Source organism: Belonocnema kinseyi, chromosome 3 (assembly GCF_010883055.1).
Source record: "Belonocnema kinseyi isolate 2016_QV_RU_SX_M_011 chromosome 3, B_treatae_v1, whole genome shotgun sequence".
Taxonomy (NCBI): domain Eukaryota; kingdom Metazoa; phylum Arthropoda; class Insecta; order Hymenoptera; family Cynipidae; genus Belonocnema; species Belonocnema kinseyi.
Window position 1 is genome coordinate 96,497,653 of NC_046659.1, and position 15,259 is coordinate 96,512,911.

General features: G+C 31.8%; 2 protein-coding genes across 5 annotated transcripts in view; one reads left to right on the forward strand and one right to left on the reverse strand.

Annotated features, from left to right (window-relative positions):
* The window catches only part of LOC117169229 (cytochrome P450 4C1-like), a 19,007-nt gene extending 13,355 nt beyond the window's left edge, over positions 1-5,652 (reverse strand). For 2 of the 3 annotated variants that reach the window (XM_033355491.1, XM_033355490.1), the window contains exon 1: positions 2,191-2,517. In XM_033355491.1, the coding sequence (XP_033211382.1) occupies positions 2,191-2,347 (157 nt within the window). In that variant the 5' untranslated portion in view covers positions 2,348-2,517. Of the gene's footprint in view, positions 1-2,190; positions 2,518-2,557; positions 2,615-5,520 lie in introns of those variants that run through there. The other variant, XM_033355492.1, reaches the window with a different exon arrangement.
* The window catches only part of LOC117169230 (fatty acyl-CoA reductase wat-like), a 91,909-nt gene that overhangs the window by 22,908 nt on the left and 53,742 nt on the right, over positions 1-15,259 (forward strand). The window lies entirely within an intron of this gene.

Below are 15,259 nucleotides of genomic sequence, written 5' to 3' on the forward strand. Positions count from 1 at the left end.
CTTCTACTACTTCTTCTATATATTAATGCTTGTCGCTTAATTTTATGTTTCTTTCTATGCCATAAATCTTCTGAATTTCTTTTTCTACTGTTTATTGTCGTAATCTTGATTTGTTCATTATCTATGTTTTTTAAGAACTTTATTTTAAATATCTTCCTTTTCATTGTTTTTCATAAATTAATTGTGGTTAATTTTTTCCAACTTAAATTTGAATTTCTTTTTTGACTTCTGATATATCTGAGTTCAATTTTCTCTACTACAAATTGGTATCCGCGTGGATATTCTGATTCTTTAACCCCTAATAGTAATACAGTTAAAGAATATTATGGAATTCAATTTATTTATATACCTTTATAAATATGAGGCCTAATCTTATTATGACCATTTCAGTTATTTTTTTAAATTCTAGTCAAAATTCTGTGAGACAATATCAGAAGTTCATTTGGCGATTTTGTTCATAATAGTTAATACCAAACAATTTCCCAAAAAGAAAGTACCTATTAAATTTTTTGAATAACTGAATTTCCTCGTTTCAGATAAACCCTACTTTTGGGTTAAAAGTGAAACTAATTTTTTTGCAAATAAAACAAATGCCTCGTAGTTTTTCTCATTCCATGATAAGTATGTTGATTGCACATTTAATGCTTTTTTAGAATAATTAATCTCCTTTAAAAAAAATTTGATTTTTAGTGGTTCTTATAATTACGAATAAATGCCTATGTTTAGCCAAACATTTTGTTCAAATTCGTAATATTGTTAATACAATTGATCATTACTTAAAATAATAATATTCTATTTTTAAAGTTTAATACAATTTTTTAGTTTACCAGTTTTTGAAAATATTAATTAGGAATAATGAACAATATTCAATAATAAAATTTAAACTAGGAAACACACAAATGAGGAATTTTAATAAGATTGCATGATCACGGGATTTTCCTGGACAACACATCCCAGTTCAAGACTTCCCTGATAGCATATTCCCGGAACTACACTTCCCAATTGCGGCACTCTTTCTTTCCAACCCTCGTTTTTAAGCTGGGAAGAGATTTTATGGGACGATTATTTTATCCGGAGGAGAGATTTTCAATGGTTCATCACACATTTTTATCAATTTGGAAAGTGAATCCCTAGGACGATTTATCCAATATTACTTGAATTATTACATATAATATTACTTATATTAAACTAGGTGAAAAAGTTATATATGGGTAATTCCACGGCAGATTAACCCCCAGACCCACCATTCTTAGTGCTTCTTGTTTAGTATCCCAAATTTTCAACTTGATGTGACGTTTGTGTGAATATAATTTGGGAAATAAAAAAAGTGGCGGTAAGGTAGAAATCTGGTCACGTGACCCACTCATCACATGGCCTTAATACGTATTTTTTATATAAAATATTTTGTGGATTCCTAGCATATTTCAGAATATACTGCAAAAATTCACAAAGTGGAAAAATGAATAGATGTTGATGAATAGTTGTCATATGTGGCACGCACGGTAGCACTTAGGCTTGAAGCGTATAGAGGCTTGAGTTAAAAACTAATTATTCAACAACTATTCATTTCTCTACTTTGAGATTTTCACAGTATATTTTGGAATGTGTTAGGAATATTAATCCACAACATTTTTTAAAAAATTAGGTCCTTTTTTAGCAATCTCTATTTGTTTATAAAAATGCCTAATTTTTTTATGAAAATTCAATGGAGCAATTTTTCAGTAAACTAAATTTCGAAGTTCGGGATAAACCACATATTAAATAAAATGCTTGACATTTTTTTGATAAATACCTTTTCAGTTATAAAAATTTAAGACGATCACTTTTTTTTAACACGATATTTTTCAAACATTTATTTCTCGGAAATTTTGCATATCGTATTGAAATAAAAAATACGTATCAAATATTTTTCAACGAAGAACGAAAAAAATATTTTACGGACAAAAATTGTAGGGGATAAATCTGTACAATATATATACATAGTGGACAAGACAATGATATTTGTCTTTTGTTTTATAAATTTTTCGGTATAAAACAAATGAAAAATATCAGTTTTTTTCACTATATACTATATAAACTGTGTATGACTTTTTCACCTAAGAATTTTTAGCAGCATAAATTAATCTTTACTAATTAGCATTATCATTATTCTATAAGAAATTTATATAAATATTTGTTATCAATTCTTACTTAACGGAACCATGAATTCCCAAACATTTCCAAGTAAAGGGTGAGCAGTTGGTCCAGGAATTTTGTTCACTAATTTTCCCGTTCTGCCATAATGAGTTTTACAATGATACAACGTTAATCCCAATGTTACAATCACTAGTAAAATACTTATAATCATTTTGACAAAATGTGATAGACACTAATCAATTATTTTTTTAAGGCTTTAGCATAAAGATTAAAAAGTGTTAACACTTTTATGTTCCATTTATTTAGTAGTCACACGAGTTACTGACATGAAATCTCAACATGCACCGATCCGACAGTATCTGGCGATGCAATGCCAAGGAACAAAGGCTGTATTTAACTATTTATCTAATATGAGACTCACTCTATCGATTGCAGTCTGCACTTTTTCTGCTGGCTCAGCGATTTACCGCCATATACTCTATAATAAATAACATGCGTAATTTTTATTTGCTTACATTTTTTCTGAAATAAATTTGCAATTATATATAGATATGTCTTAAATTTAAGGCGATTCTAAAAAACAATGATTTTTATATTAACCTTGATATAATATTTTGATAAAACTCTAATTAAATTTAAATGATTCACCCTGAAAAAGAGGTTATTGAAGGTTGAACTTAATTGCCTCCGTACAATCTCAAGCCTGATTAAGAAAAATAGCTGGTCTCACATTTGAAAAATTCAACTCCACTCCTGAATATTAAAAAAAATTTAAACAATCGGCTCTTACATATATCATTCAAGTTTTATTATGTTTCATTTAGAAAAGAATATACAAATTAGATGAAACATTGTAAAGCCTAAAGTCTAAACTAATTTTCCAAGAGGCACTGTTTTGTTCAGGTACAGGTTCAGCATAAGCGCGCATGCATTAAAAACCTGTTACAACTCAAGATAGAAGACTGGAACTTGTTTCCATTATAACAATGAACATTAGTTATTATTTAATTCTGTTGGATAAAACTTTAAGCTGAAATGTTAAAAAATGATCTACAATTTGAAAGCAGGATGAAATACAAATTTTGGTTAGAAAAAGGATAAATTAATCTTTTGCAATCTTTCACAATTATTGTATAAATACACGGAGAAAAATAGATAGTCAAACTTTGAGTGTCAACAATGAAATGGTCAGTTTGAACTTCCAGAAATTATCATGTACAATCCATAATGTTTTCTCCAAAGTCAAAGAGATTCTCATTTTATGCTGATCTTCATAATCTGCAGATAATCAGCCTTATTGTCAGAAATTATCAAATCGACACTCTAGTATAATCAAGTTAAATACCCTGTTTTCACACCTTTTGACAGTTCAAGTGTGTCCAACTTACGATCAAAGATAATCGAATCAAAACTTAGGGAAGTTTAAGTTAAATATATTGTTTTTTAATTCACTTGTATCATTCGAGTTCGGACAAATTCACTCTCAAGAATAATCAACTCGATACTGACATGGTGAAATACAGGCGGTGGTCACTCAATGCTTTAGATGTGTCGCAACAAAATCGACGTTGGAGCCATTTAGCGTATACTTATATCCTTAAGGTAAGATAATAGATAACCTTTCAGATAACCTCGATAATACCCACATACTTTTCAGATAATGGTCATAAAAACTAAATCAATTGCAGAAAACAATATAAAAACAAGTAGAAATACATAAATAATTGTCAGAATAATTATGTATGCATTTCTAGTTGTTTTTGTACTGTTTTCTATATGAAAATGTGTTTTTATGATGAAAGAAGATTGTGAAATTATTTTTGAAGTATGATGCCGGTGAAAACAACAGCAACGAACAGTTACCGTGGTTACAGTTGGCCATTTGGAAATTTTGAACTTAGACTAGCGGAGTGAGGTGCGGGGAGTGCAATCGCTGCACCATCTGGCGTATACTCTTAACGGGATCAAAGTATGTTCAGATACTCTCGCCATTGTGAGTGACCACCGCCTAGTCAAATGAAGCGGAAACTTCACAGGGTAGTAACTGACGCGACTAAAGCGGTTATTTCGTTTATTCATACTGGGAGTTTGCATTTTGCGGAGTTTGTAAGGTTCTCTAAATTATATTTGTGATTTCCTGTGATTTTCCGTGAATCCCTGTGATTGGGAATGGTAAGCATCTATTTTAACTAATGTTGAAGTCTGGGGATCTCTCTAGACAAAGAGTTTTGAGATAAGGGTTAGAATAATAAAATGATTTAAGTTGGATTACTGTCATTATTTTATTAATCCCTTAGGATTATTTAAAAAATCAATTAGTCTATAATATTATTCATTCTCCTTTAACATTATTTTGCAGGATATTGCACCGACAGGACATACTTTTGTGGAGCTCATGAAGAGTTGGCAATGCAGCCAAAAGATAATTTTGTGTAACTTTAAAAATATATATTGGGTAAATTTTGGCTATTAGTTTTGTATAAAAATAAAACATACATATTTTCCATTGAAAATTTGTAGCTCACTTATTTAACCTATTGATTTATATTTTACATATTTTTAAAAACTTAATTAATTTGGCCACATACCAGAAACATCACGTAATGTTGGTATTTCCAGTTACGCATTCCGTTTTTTTAAAACTAGCATTGGGTTTTAATAAAACAAGATATACGTAACTGGAAATGTACCCACATCAGGTGATGTTTCTGCTATGTGTTCAAATTAATTTTGTAGTAATTTTTTTTAATAATTAAAAACAAAGATTTGACTACCCGAGGTAGTCGGTTCAATGATATAATATAGTCGTTTTAATTATCGGCAATAGTTTTTTTGACTAACAGAGATAATCATTTTGAGTATATGAAAATAACAGATTCAACCATTTTCTATATTCTACGTGAATATTCTTGGATTTTCAGGTTGACACTCTAAGATAATCGAGTACACACACCCGAGATCGTAAACTTTACACTCTGAGATAGTGAACCTAGCCTCCAAATTTTGACACTCAAGAATCGTAAATTTGACATTCTTGGATAGTAAACCTGAACATCAAATTTTGACACTCCACGAATCGTACGTCCAACTGTATAGGGGGCTGTCCTATAGTAAAAACTCAAATGTAGTCAGTCTGACACTCTACATTTTCAGGGTGACTATCCATTTTTCTCCGTGTATTCTAAAATGTAAATAATGTAAGAGTTGAAAACTAGAAATTCTTGAAATCCTCAGCTAGTAATTTTTGCAAGCATCACTGAAAAAATCTTCTTGCTACGCGGACACATTCTCATCGCGCGCAGCTCGCTTCACAACCAAATTTGAGCGCGAATACGTGCCACGCAACTATTGATTCTAACGCTTCGCGCTCGAAAATATTATTACCTCGAACTACGCGGTGGGTCTTTGTCCTTCTCCCACATTTGTGCACAGGCCTTTCAAAATTAAGAGTCAAAACATTAGACAACTGTGATTTAGTGATTATGAATTATCTTTTATTAAAGCTCCTTCGTCTTTAACCAACAGATTCTTATCACGTAACTCATGATTCGCACTCGATTGTGTCAACAGATCTAATATTTTTAGCTGATAAATGGATATCATTTATTCTTGCGTCATTAATTGACTATTTAAGTTATAAATCTATCAATCTTTTCATTTATCGTTCAAAAAGTCTAATCGATTGTGGAAAAAAAATTGTTTTCCAGACAAAACGAAGGTGACGAACCTGTTCTGCAATCTAACTAATAATTTGTGTATCATTAAAAGTGTATATGACAACATCTCAACACCAATAAAACAAACTGTCGCTTCCATTCACCCGGTTCTTAGCCTTCTTAGAATTGCTGGCTCCATCAGTTTCTCAGGGAAGCAGGGTGAGAGCGGTTGCGACATTATTTATATGCATAGTTGGAAACAAGTCAGGCGGCCCTTACTGTTTACGTTTCGATCCCCCCGAAATCAGTCCAAGGACATGTTAAAGCAAGCCCTGGCACTGGACTGAAAACTAGAGTTTAATGTTTTTATGAATAAAATTAAATGATTTAACAAGGGGGCCCTTGAGTACGCTTTTTTTTTTAATTGATAATCTCCTCAATGAAAGGTACGTGCCAGAAGTCGGCAACTCCCTGGTAGAGCGATTCGCTGATAATTGCAAGGTTGCGCGTTCGATTCTTACAATCCGTACTTTGGATAAACTTCCGAGAAGGGTGTAAGTTCGATTCTCTTCGGACTCCGTATACTTATGTATTTTCACGTGCTAATTACGGATATGATAGTGAAAATTGGCGCAAATTGGATTTTCATGGTAAAATCATTAAAAAATCGTGGTTTTTTTGGGTTTATCTCAACTAATACGAAAATTCCAAAAAAATCTTGCAAGTAAAAGTTGTAGACCACATCGATATCCACATTTCTTGTTTTACAAATTTTTTCTGTGAGTGATAGTTTCCCAGAAAATCAGAGATATATCGATTTTCATATTTAAAAAGCCATAAACCATGGCTCTTCACATTCTAAATCAAGACCATTGTAAAAGAAGATACACCAAACTCTCGCTTTCAGTCAAATGTCGGGGTTTGCCTTCAAATAGCCTTGGACTGGATCCGGGGAGATCGAAACGTAAACAGTGAGGGCCGCCTGACTGAAAGCGAGAGTTTAGTGTAATTATAAGAAGAAATAGTAAAAGGAATGGTAAAATGAAATGTTAAAGGAACATGGCAAAGATAAATAGTAAAGGGATGCCTTCCCGCTCCACGAGGCGTTGAAAAATGGGTAGGTGTGCGACCTTACATTATTTCTGTGACCAGTCACAGTGGTGACTTCCTGCTCCCACGAAACGTTGGAAAAGGGATAGGGGTGTAACTTTACATATTTATGTGACAAATCACAGGAGTGGCTTCCTTTCGGTATCAAGCCGAAACCAATAGTGATACGATGGAAATCATGACAAATAGATGATTTTCTTGGAAACTTTCATACGGAGAAAAAAATTCTTTCAACAAAAAATGTGTATTTCAATGAGATCTACAAATTGTATTCAAAACGTTTTTTTTTTTTTTTAATTTTGCATATTAGCTGACATAAACCCAAAAATCCACCTTTTTGGAAGTTCACCCAAAATAATAATGATAATTTAAAATAATTTTAAACGATTCTTAATGAATACAGTTCTCAGGATATCGAAACAAATTGCAACCTGAACTAACGGCATAATATATATTGGGAGTACGAAGATCCGGTTACAGCTATCTAAAACATACATGCTGCCAGTATTCTTTTTTTCAATGTATAGGGCTTTCAAAAATAAACGTTTTTCTTTTCTTGACTTTTTTCATATCGTGCGTTGTTAGGCTTAAAATGTTAATTAGTACTATCTACTTTCATACATTTTAGGATGTTTTCCCCCATTTTTTAGAGAATTATAAGAACATGACATTTTTCACAGTGTACGTCCAAAACCATTCCACGGTCACAATTTTTGGCCTAAAATATTTGTGTGCTCACCGTTAACAATATTTTCTGGATTAAACTGCAAAAAAATGTGATAACAATTTTGAAATTTGAAAAACTGCGAAAATCCATGTTTTCGCGTTTTCATGATGAATTACTGCACTCACTATTTTGAATGCGTTAACTATAGTATTCATCAGATATCTTACAAAATTTCACACAAAGCAGTTACTGAATCAGATTTTTATCTCTAGTCAATATATGGTCATTAGAACTTCAGAAAATGAGGTGAAAAAATGTTTTCCGCTCTCTTTATGCACTGTAACGTTGTAAGCATGTAGAAAATCGCAAATGTTCAAGAATAGATTTTTAGAGTATACTCAATTTCTAACAACTGAGTACAAGTTTCATAAAAATGCAATGTTCCAAACCAGAGATATAACGTACTAAACATGGATATGTCTACTTGCAGCTAGGTAGGCGCATGAGTATTGAATAGCGCAATCAAGCATGTTTGCATCTAACATTTCTTCTTTTATATGACACTCTTTGAGGTGAACTAAATGACATTGAAACATATATACCATGTTAATCAACGATAATTACTTTATTTGCGACAGTTGTTGATGAAAATTATTGACATTATTATACTTTGTACATATAATGTTATATTTATAATTCCGACTAATCATTTGTTCATATTGTTCGACTGTAGAATCATAGAATAATTGTATTGAAAACTGCTTGCTAAATCTGAATTATTCAAATTGAACTAATTAGCAGTGAAATTTGACTAATTGTAGAAGCAAGAACTCAGTAACTGATCATTGGTCAAAAATAATTAATTGAATTGGTTACTTTAATCTAACCAATTCAATTAGTCAAATGCTAGGCATGGCTACGCACTAATTCTAATTATGGAAACTACTAATTCGTTAATCAAAAATCTATCAATTGATTAGTGCAAATTTACTAATTGAATTGTCAAAAATGAGACGCTTTCGAAGAGACGCGTATGTCCCCTCCTAGAAATAATCGGTTGGACACGATTAATAACGATTAGGAGTAATCAAAAATTGAATCGGTTTAAATTGTTGCTAATTGTGTCAATTGTTCCTAATTGGATTGAATTGAGTAAATGCACTGGCCTGTAATACGCCCTCTGCAGCTTTCGTTTGTAACACACATGACGCGCACGTGTTCATTGGTTTATTGGCTTATTGACTTAGCGGGTATATTATTGTCGTTTATTTACATATTTTTAAATTCATTTTGTTGAAATTTGTTTGGCAGAGTAAAAAACCGCTTGTGAATAATTAAGGCAAAATCAAAATGCTGCAGTGAAAACTTAAGGGCATGTGATACTTACAGTTTCTCTGGCTTTTTTTCCACAAAAATGAAAATTTTTAAAAACTGAATTCGGAGATGCTATAAAATATCATAACGGACGTCCCCGGACTCTTTTTTGAAGGATGATAACAAAAAAATGTATTGTACTAAATAAAAATGTTATGCATATGCATTATTTTGAGGTTACGTCGCTTTCATCTCTACCTTTCCGATAATCTGTAAATTATTTATGAAATAAACTTTTTTGATTGGCTGCAAACAAGCTTAGTTCCGGGAGATTAGTTATTATGTTTATTTGTAAGTCCAAAGTTTTCGGCCAAAAATATTGTGTAATTTGGAAGTAACGCTCGGGTGAATTGTAACACACATAACCTCGAAATATACACACACGTTGTTAGCAATATCAACAATTTTTTTATTAAAAAAACACACAAAAAAAGTTTCCTCGGAAAAAAGCTGGGGGAATCTAACACTGAAAAAATCTATACTATTTCCTAAGCGCTATGTAAATTAATCACATTTTTCTAAATTAAAACTTTTTTTAATCAACCCACAAACAAAGTATGTGGGCACGTCCGTTAGCATGTTCGCTATTATTTCCAAAATTTTTAAGATAAAATATTTATTATTCTAGAAAAAAAGCCGGGGGAACTTAAAACTGGTAAAATCGACAATTTTTTAAGTATCACATGTCAATAATATTTTGAAACTCAGACTAAATTAATTATAGGTAACTCCTTAAATTTTTAATAGAAAAACTTATCCAATCCCTTTAAGTTTCTTGCAATATTACAATTTTGAATTTATAAATAAGTTTGATTTAAAATTCTTGAAATTCTACTTTTAAATATTTAAAATATTAAATTTTGAATATTTCAAATAATTTGGTTTACAATGCCTAATCATAAAATATTTTTATTTTAAAGGTTTGAAATTATTAGTTGTATAGTATTAGATTCATTTAGGTTTCATTAGGTTGTAACCGTATGAACGTTTTTCGGCATTTTAGCATATCAAAGAGTAAGAGTTTATTTTTAATTTACGAATCGTTTTAAACTTTGAGTTAAAAATGCTAAAATTAAGAAATTATTAATTAAATGTAAGCAGTTTAGAAACCTGAATTTTAAAATGCTATTTTTGAAGTCTGCATTTCTACTTATTCAAATCAAATCTTAACAAAATTAAAAATGTATATTTTTCATAGTTAAATTTCACATGGCATGATTTTAAATTAAGCAAAGTTAAAGGCTTCTGAATCCATATTGTACAATTTCAAATGCTTTATTTTTATACAAAGTTTCTATAAGGCTTGTAATTTTCGCATAAATTAATGAACGTTTGAGCTCGAAATCGGTGTTTTAAATGTTTTAATTAAATATTTAGAACGCTCAGTGATCAAAAAACTTCTACTTCGATTGGTTTAATTTGCAATTTAGTCTTAAATACTTTAAATAACCAAATTTTCAGTTTCAAAAACTTAAACTTTAAATTGTATTGATTGGTGTAAAATTTTTTTAACCAGGAAATTATAACAGATTTTATCTTGAATTTTAGTGGCTACCTTGCAAATAATAGAAAAAGTTGGTTTTACGTCAATCATTAGTGGTAAAAGGAAAGTGATAATCTAGACCTAAGGATTACCGAATATAACATCACCGACATTGATGTAAATTCACTGTTCAATTTAGAAAGAATTTTGTCCATCATCTCTAATATTAATTTTTTATTGCTTAATTTAATTCAATTAATAACAGCTTGGCATTTTTAAATAATAAAATAATACTTTAATCGCTTTTCTGAAGTTTCACGTTCCTTAATTATTCGCTAACGTTTTAAAAAATCTTATTATTATTTATTTTTATCGTGTATCTGATTTTATATTTTTAACATAAAATACTATTAGCACATTTGTTTCGTAGCACCACTTTCATCTGGTAAGAATGATTACAAAATCAAATTATTTATTTTTATCGTGTATGTGATTTTATATTTTTAACATTATGTACTATTAGCACATTTGTTTCGTAGCACCACTTTCATCTGGTAAGAATTATTTACAAAATGTTTATTTACTTTGTTTCATAATATTTATTGTTTCAAATTTATGTAATTCCGAAAAAGTAAATAACTGTCTTTAAAAAATTCCCGCGCGGACAAATGTGCTGCCATCACGTGGCAGTTGCGATACGCGGAGTCAGAGAGGGGAAACTATATATATAGGACATCACATTTTCTGCCCTGTGATGATCGCGTATCCCGCGCTCATCTAGTTATGGGATCATGTAGAACTCAACCCTTTTTGCATGGTAAAGAAGAACACCGCCTCACCATAAAGGCCTAATCGCTAAATTTAAAATTATATTTCGCAATTTTTATTATTGTTCTCAAACTCTCTTATCTTATCTCTTATCTTGTTGTTGCTTTAAAGAAACTGACACACAGTCAGTCATAAAAAAGCTATTTAATTAGTTTTTCTAAGGAAAGAAGGCACCAAGACGCTAAAATAAATATTCCGTCAACGAAAACTGAAATCATTTCCCATCGTTTTTTGAAAGGAACACTAATAAAATAAGAAACTTCTCGGATCTCTGGTGAGTTCCGAGATATTTTCACTTAAAAGTCTCATAGTACACTCAAGCCCTTAGTAATTTAACAACTAATAAAATATATAACAGAAACCAATTTTCATTCCCTTCTTTCCTTGGTCAGACAGTTATGGTCAACTAAATCGTTGCAGTAATCCTAAGTGTCAAGAGTTAAGGCGCTTCAAAAATCTCAAGTAGGTGCGGATAGACATGACTCGAGGGTAGATAAGAGCAATGGGATTCTGAGATGCATGGGATAATTTAAGAAGGAGGTCTCATTTTAATTCTAATTTTGATTGGGTTTCTTAAAATTGGAGACCCTGCTTAAAAGGAGGACCCAGAAATTTGATTGGCTTAAAAAATGATCTTCACTAGAAACCCTTCCTTTGGAACCTCGGAAGCTCAAAAAAAGAGGAGACCGATTCTTGATATGAAGGGCAGAATTAGACTAGCTTTTGATTAGAGAAGTCGTTTTTTCTCTTTTCTCTTCCGCGAGTAGCTTTTCATATTTTTAACTCGACATTCATTACATTAATTGTATAAAATAACCTTCCTCTAAATAAATGATGAAAGTGGACGCTTGTGATTATTTTTCTGTTTAAACCTGTTATTTTTTTTACTCACCTATCTTCATACGTCTTAAATTTTTTAAACCGATCCACGTTTATTTTTCGAGTCCGGCCGGTAATATCGCGACAAATATAGAGGACGCGATACCCGGGTTGTGACAGCCCTATCGAGGTGCTGCCGTCACCTTACTACGAAGCCGAATTCTTGTTTTCTCATTCTTCGTAAAATATGACGGTAAAGCAATAGAAAATTTTTTTTGAGGTTTTCTGGACATAGTCTTTTTAAAAAATGGTAAAAATTCCCGGTAATAAGCGTTGAATTCAGAAAAATTAAGAATTTGTATTCCTATGAATACGCGATTTTCTGCCGTCTGAAAATCCCCCAACGAGAACAGAAAAAGTGCAAATCCTATTCCTCTCTATCGACTTACTAAAATTTAACGAAAGGATTTATTTAAACTATTTTTTATTATTAATTTTTTTATAACTTATAAATTAGAAGAATATTCAAATTTATATTTATTTATATTTTAGTAATTTATTTAAACGCCTTAAAAATGCACCAAAGAAATCAATTCAAATGTGTCAATTTAAATAATTTTAACTCTAGAGAGGCAGAGTTGAATTGGTTAGAATTAAAATTTCAGAACTTACATTCCGCATGAAGGAATTAAAACAACTCATTACACATATTCTGTGAACTGATTAAAAAGAATTAAATAAAATCAAAATATGACCACTTCTAAGGAATACAAAAGATTTCTGTGAGGTATGTAACCGATACAATTCGAAGGAATTAAAAATATTGAAAACACGTTTTCTTTGGGAGAATAGAAAACTATGTGGCGGCCGCTATGGAAATAGAAGTGAATAAGTTTAGTAGGTATCTTATTCTTATGGTGGCATTTTGGACAGATGGAAAAATTGCACATTTAAAATAATAGAATGATCGTCACTTTTGCGCTGAAATCTAAATATATTAATTTTTCTCTATTCTAAGCTTATTACTGGGTTGATAAATTTTTTTATTAATTTTTTTATTGGAATAATCAAATATTTACACCAAAGAAACAACTTTTTTAACGTTTAATGTTTTTAAAAATTATTGTTTGAATTTAAAATAGCAATAATTGCAAAAAAATATATTTCTGGATAAGATATTTTAGTTGAAAATATACATGGTATTCTTTTAAATTACAAAAAATCTTCTGAAAAATCGAATTCCTAACTTAAAAAATTAAAAAGGAACTATGAGATAAATTAGTCTTGATTTAAATCGTGCAAAACTTGTTTGAGAAATGTTATCATCTTGGAGGAAAATTTAGAAAGAATTTTTCTTCCGTTTAAGGCATCCGTGTTTTTACATCAGTTTTTCTATACATTTTTTGTAGAATTATATTAAATTTAAACAATAATTTTTTAATTATACTCTTTTAAGATACCAATACAATTTACAAAACACTAACTGTAAAATTTTTCGGCCTTTAGTTTAACAACTCAAATTTTAACGTTATAATTTACCTCATTTTCAGCATACAGGCTTATTGTTTGAATTTTCACAATTTTCGTTATGAGTTATAGGTTAAGCAAAAATAACTTATTCTGGGATTCGAAATTGCTACAACGCGAAAAGGTAACAAGTTTAAATTCAAGGTATTCAGCTGCATTCATATTGAAGAATGCAAATTTATTTGATTTTAAATATGAATTAATTAAAATTTATTTTTTATTTTTCACAATTGTAATTTATAACTTTTAAAATTGAATATTTGTAGGTCCAACATGAAAAAGTAGACTTATTTCAAATTTAAAGCGTTTCTATTATCTGAAAAATTGCACCCGCTTCCAGCGAAATCGCGGTAAAATTTCAGCCACAACCACGTCTCACAACCGTGAGAGAGGTGGTTACAGTCTGTAAAGTAATCAATACGACGATCCAGCAAAAGCCTCGTGCACCCTAAGAACACGGAGTGACCCAAGGACAACCGCCTTCTGCATTTTTCCCGCAAGTGTTCTAGCATATTGTTGACACGCAGGGATGCTTTTTAGGCCATTAGCAAGTGAAAGCTTGGCACCTCCAAGAGCGCCGATGATAAGGACGATCAGTTTAACAGAATATTCCGGGTACAATCGTTGCAACTCCCTTATAAGGTCTCGATACCTCTCTTTCTTTTCCTTCTCCTTGGCTATGATATTTTTATCAGCTGGTGCCGAAAATTCGATAACGAACATGGTTCGCTTCTCGAAGTCAAGCAGAACCATGTCAGGCCTCTAGTGAGCAACAGAAACAATTGTCGAGAATATAAAGTTCCAGTATATGCGGCACTTCCCATTCTCGACAATTGACTCAATTTCCCTAGGAGCATTTAGAGGAGCGATATTAAGGTGAATGCCGTCGGAGTGACAGAGATGGTAATAAAGTACTCTTAGTGCCGCATTGTGCCTTTGAATGTAGGTCGTTCCCGCGTGTGTTGGACAACTAAATAATATGTGAGCTAAATGCTCGGGGTGTGCATGGCACGCCCTGCAGCTATCATCGGGAATTTCTTGGCTCAAAATGTGGCGACGGTATGTTAAGGTGGAAATGACACCGTCTTGGCATGCAAAAATGAAACCCTCTGTACCAGAGTTCAATCCGGGCGATTTAAGGAAAGCAGACGTTCGCTCATAAGACATTGACTGATCCTTCACATTTCTGTGGAAGATACCGTGCATCCTCTTATCGAGGAGCTGTTCACGAAAGTTTTTCTCTTGTGCTTTCTTAATCCGGGCTTTTAGAAGTGTCGGAGTGTTTCAGCAGCCTCCTCCGCTGCTTTGTACAGAAAGGCTCCTTTGCCCACTTCTTCGTGATTCCTGACCATTTTAAGAAGAGGGTCTCTTCCATTTGCAACTCTATGTGCTGTACCCAGAATAATCCTGTTGTGAAGACATTCAAGACTCAATATTCCGCGACCCCCTTGACGGCGTGAGATGTACAGTCGCGGAACGGAAGACTTAAGATGCATGCTTTTATTCATGTGCATAACCTTTCTTGTCCCGATATCAAGAGATCTGAGCTCGTTCCTTGTCCATGGAACTACTCCAAATGAATAGAGTAGTACTGGGACGGCAAGCATGTTCGTTGCAGATACTTTGTTCCTCGCCGACAGTTCGGAAGACCAAATCTGT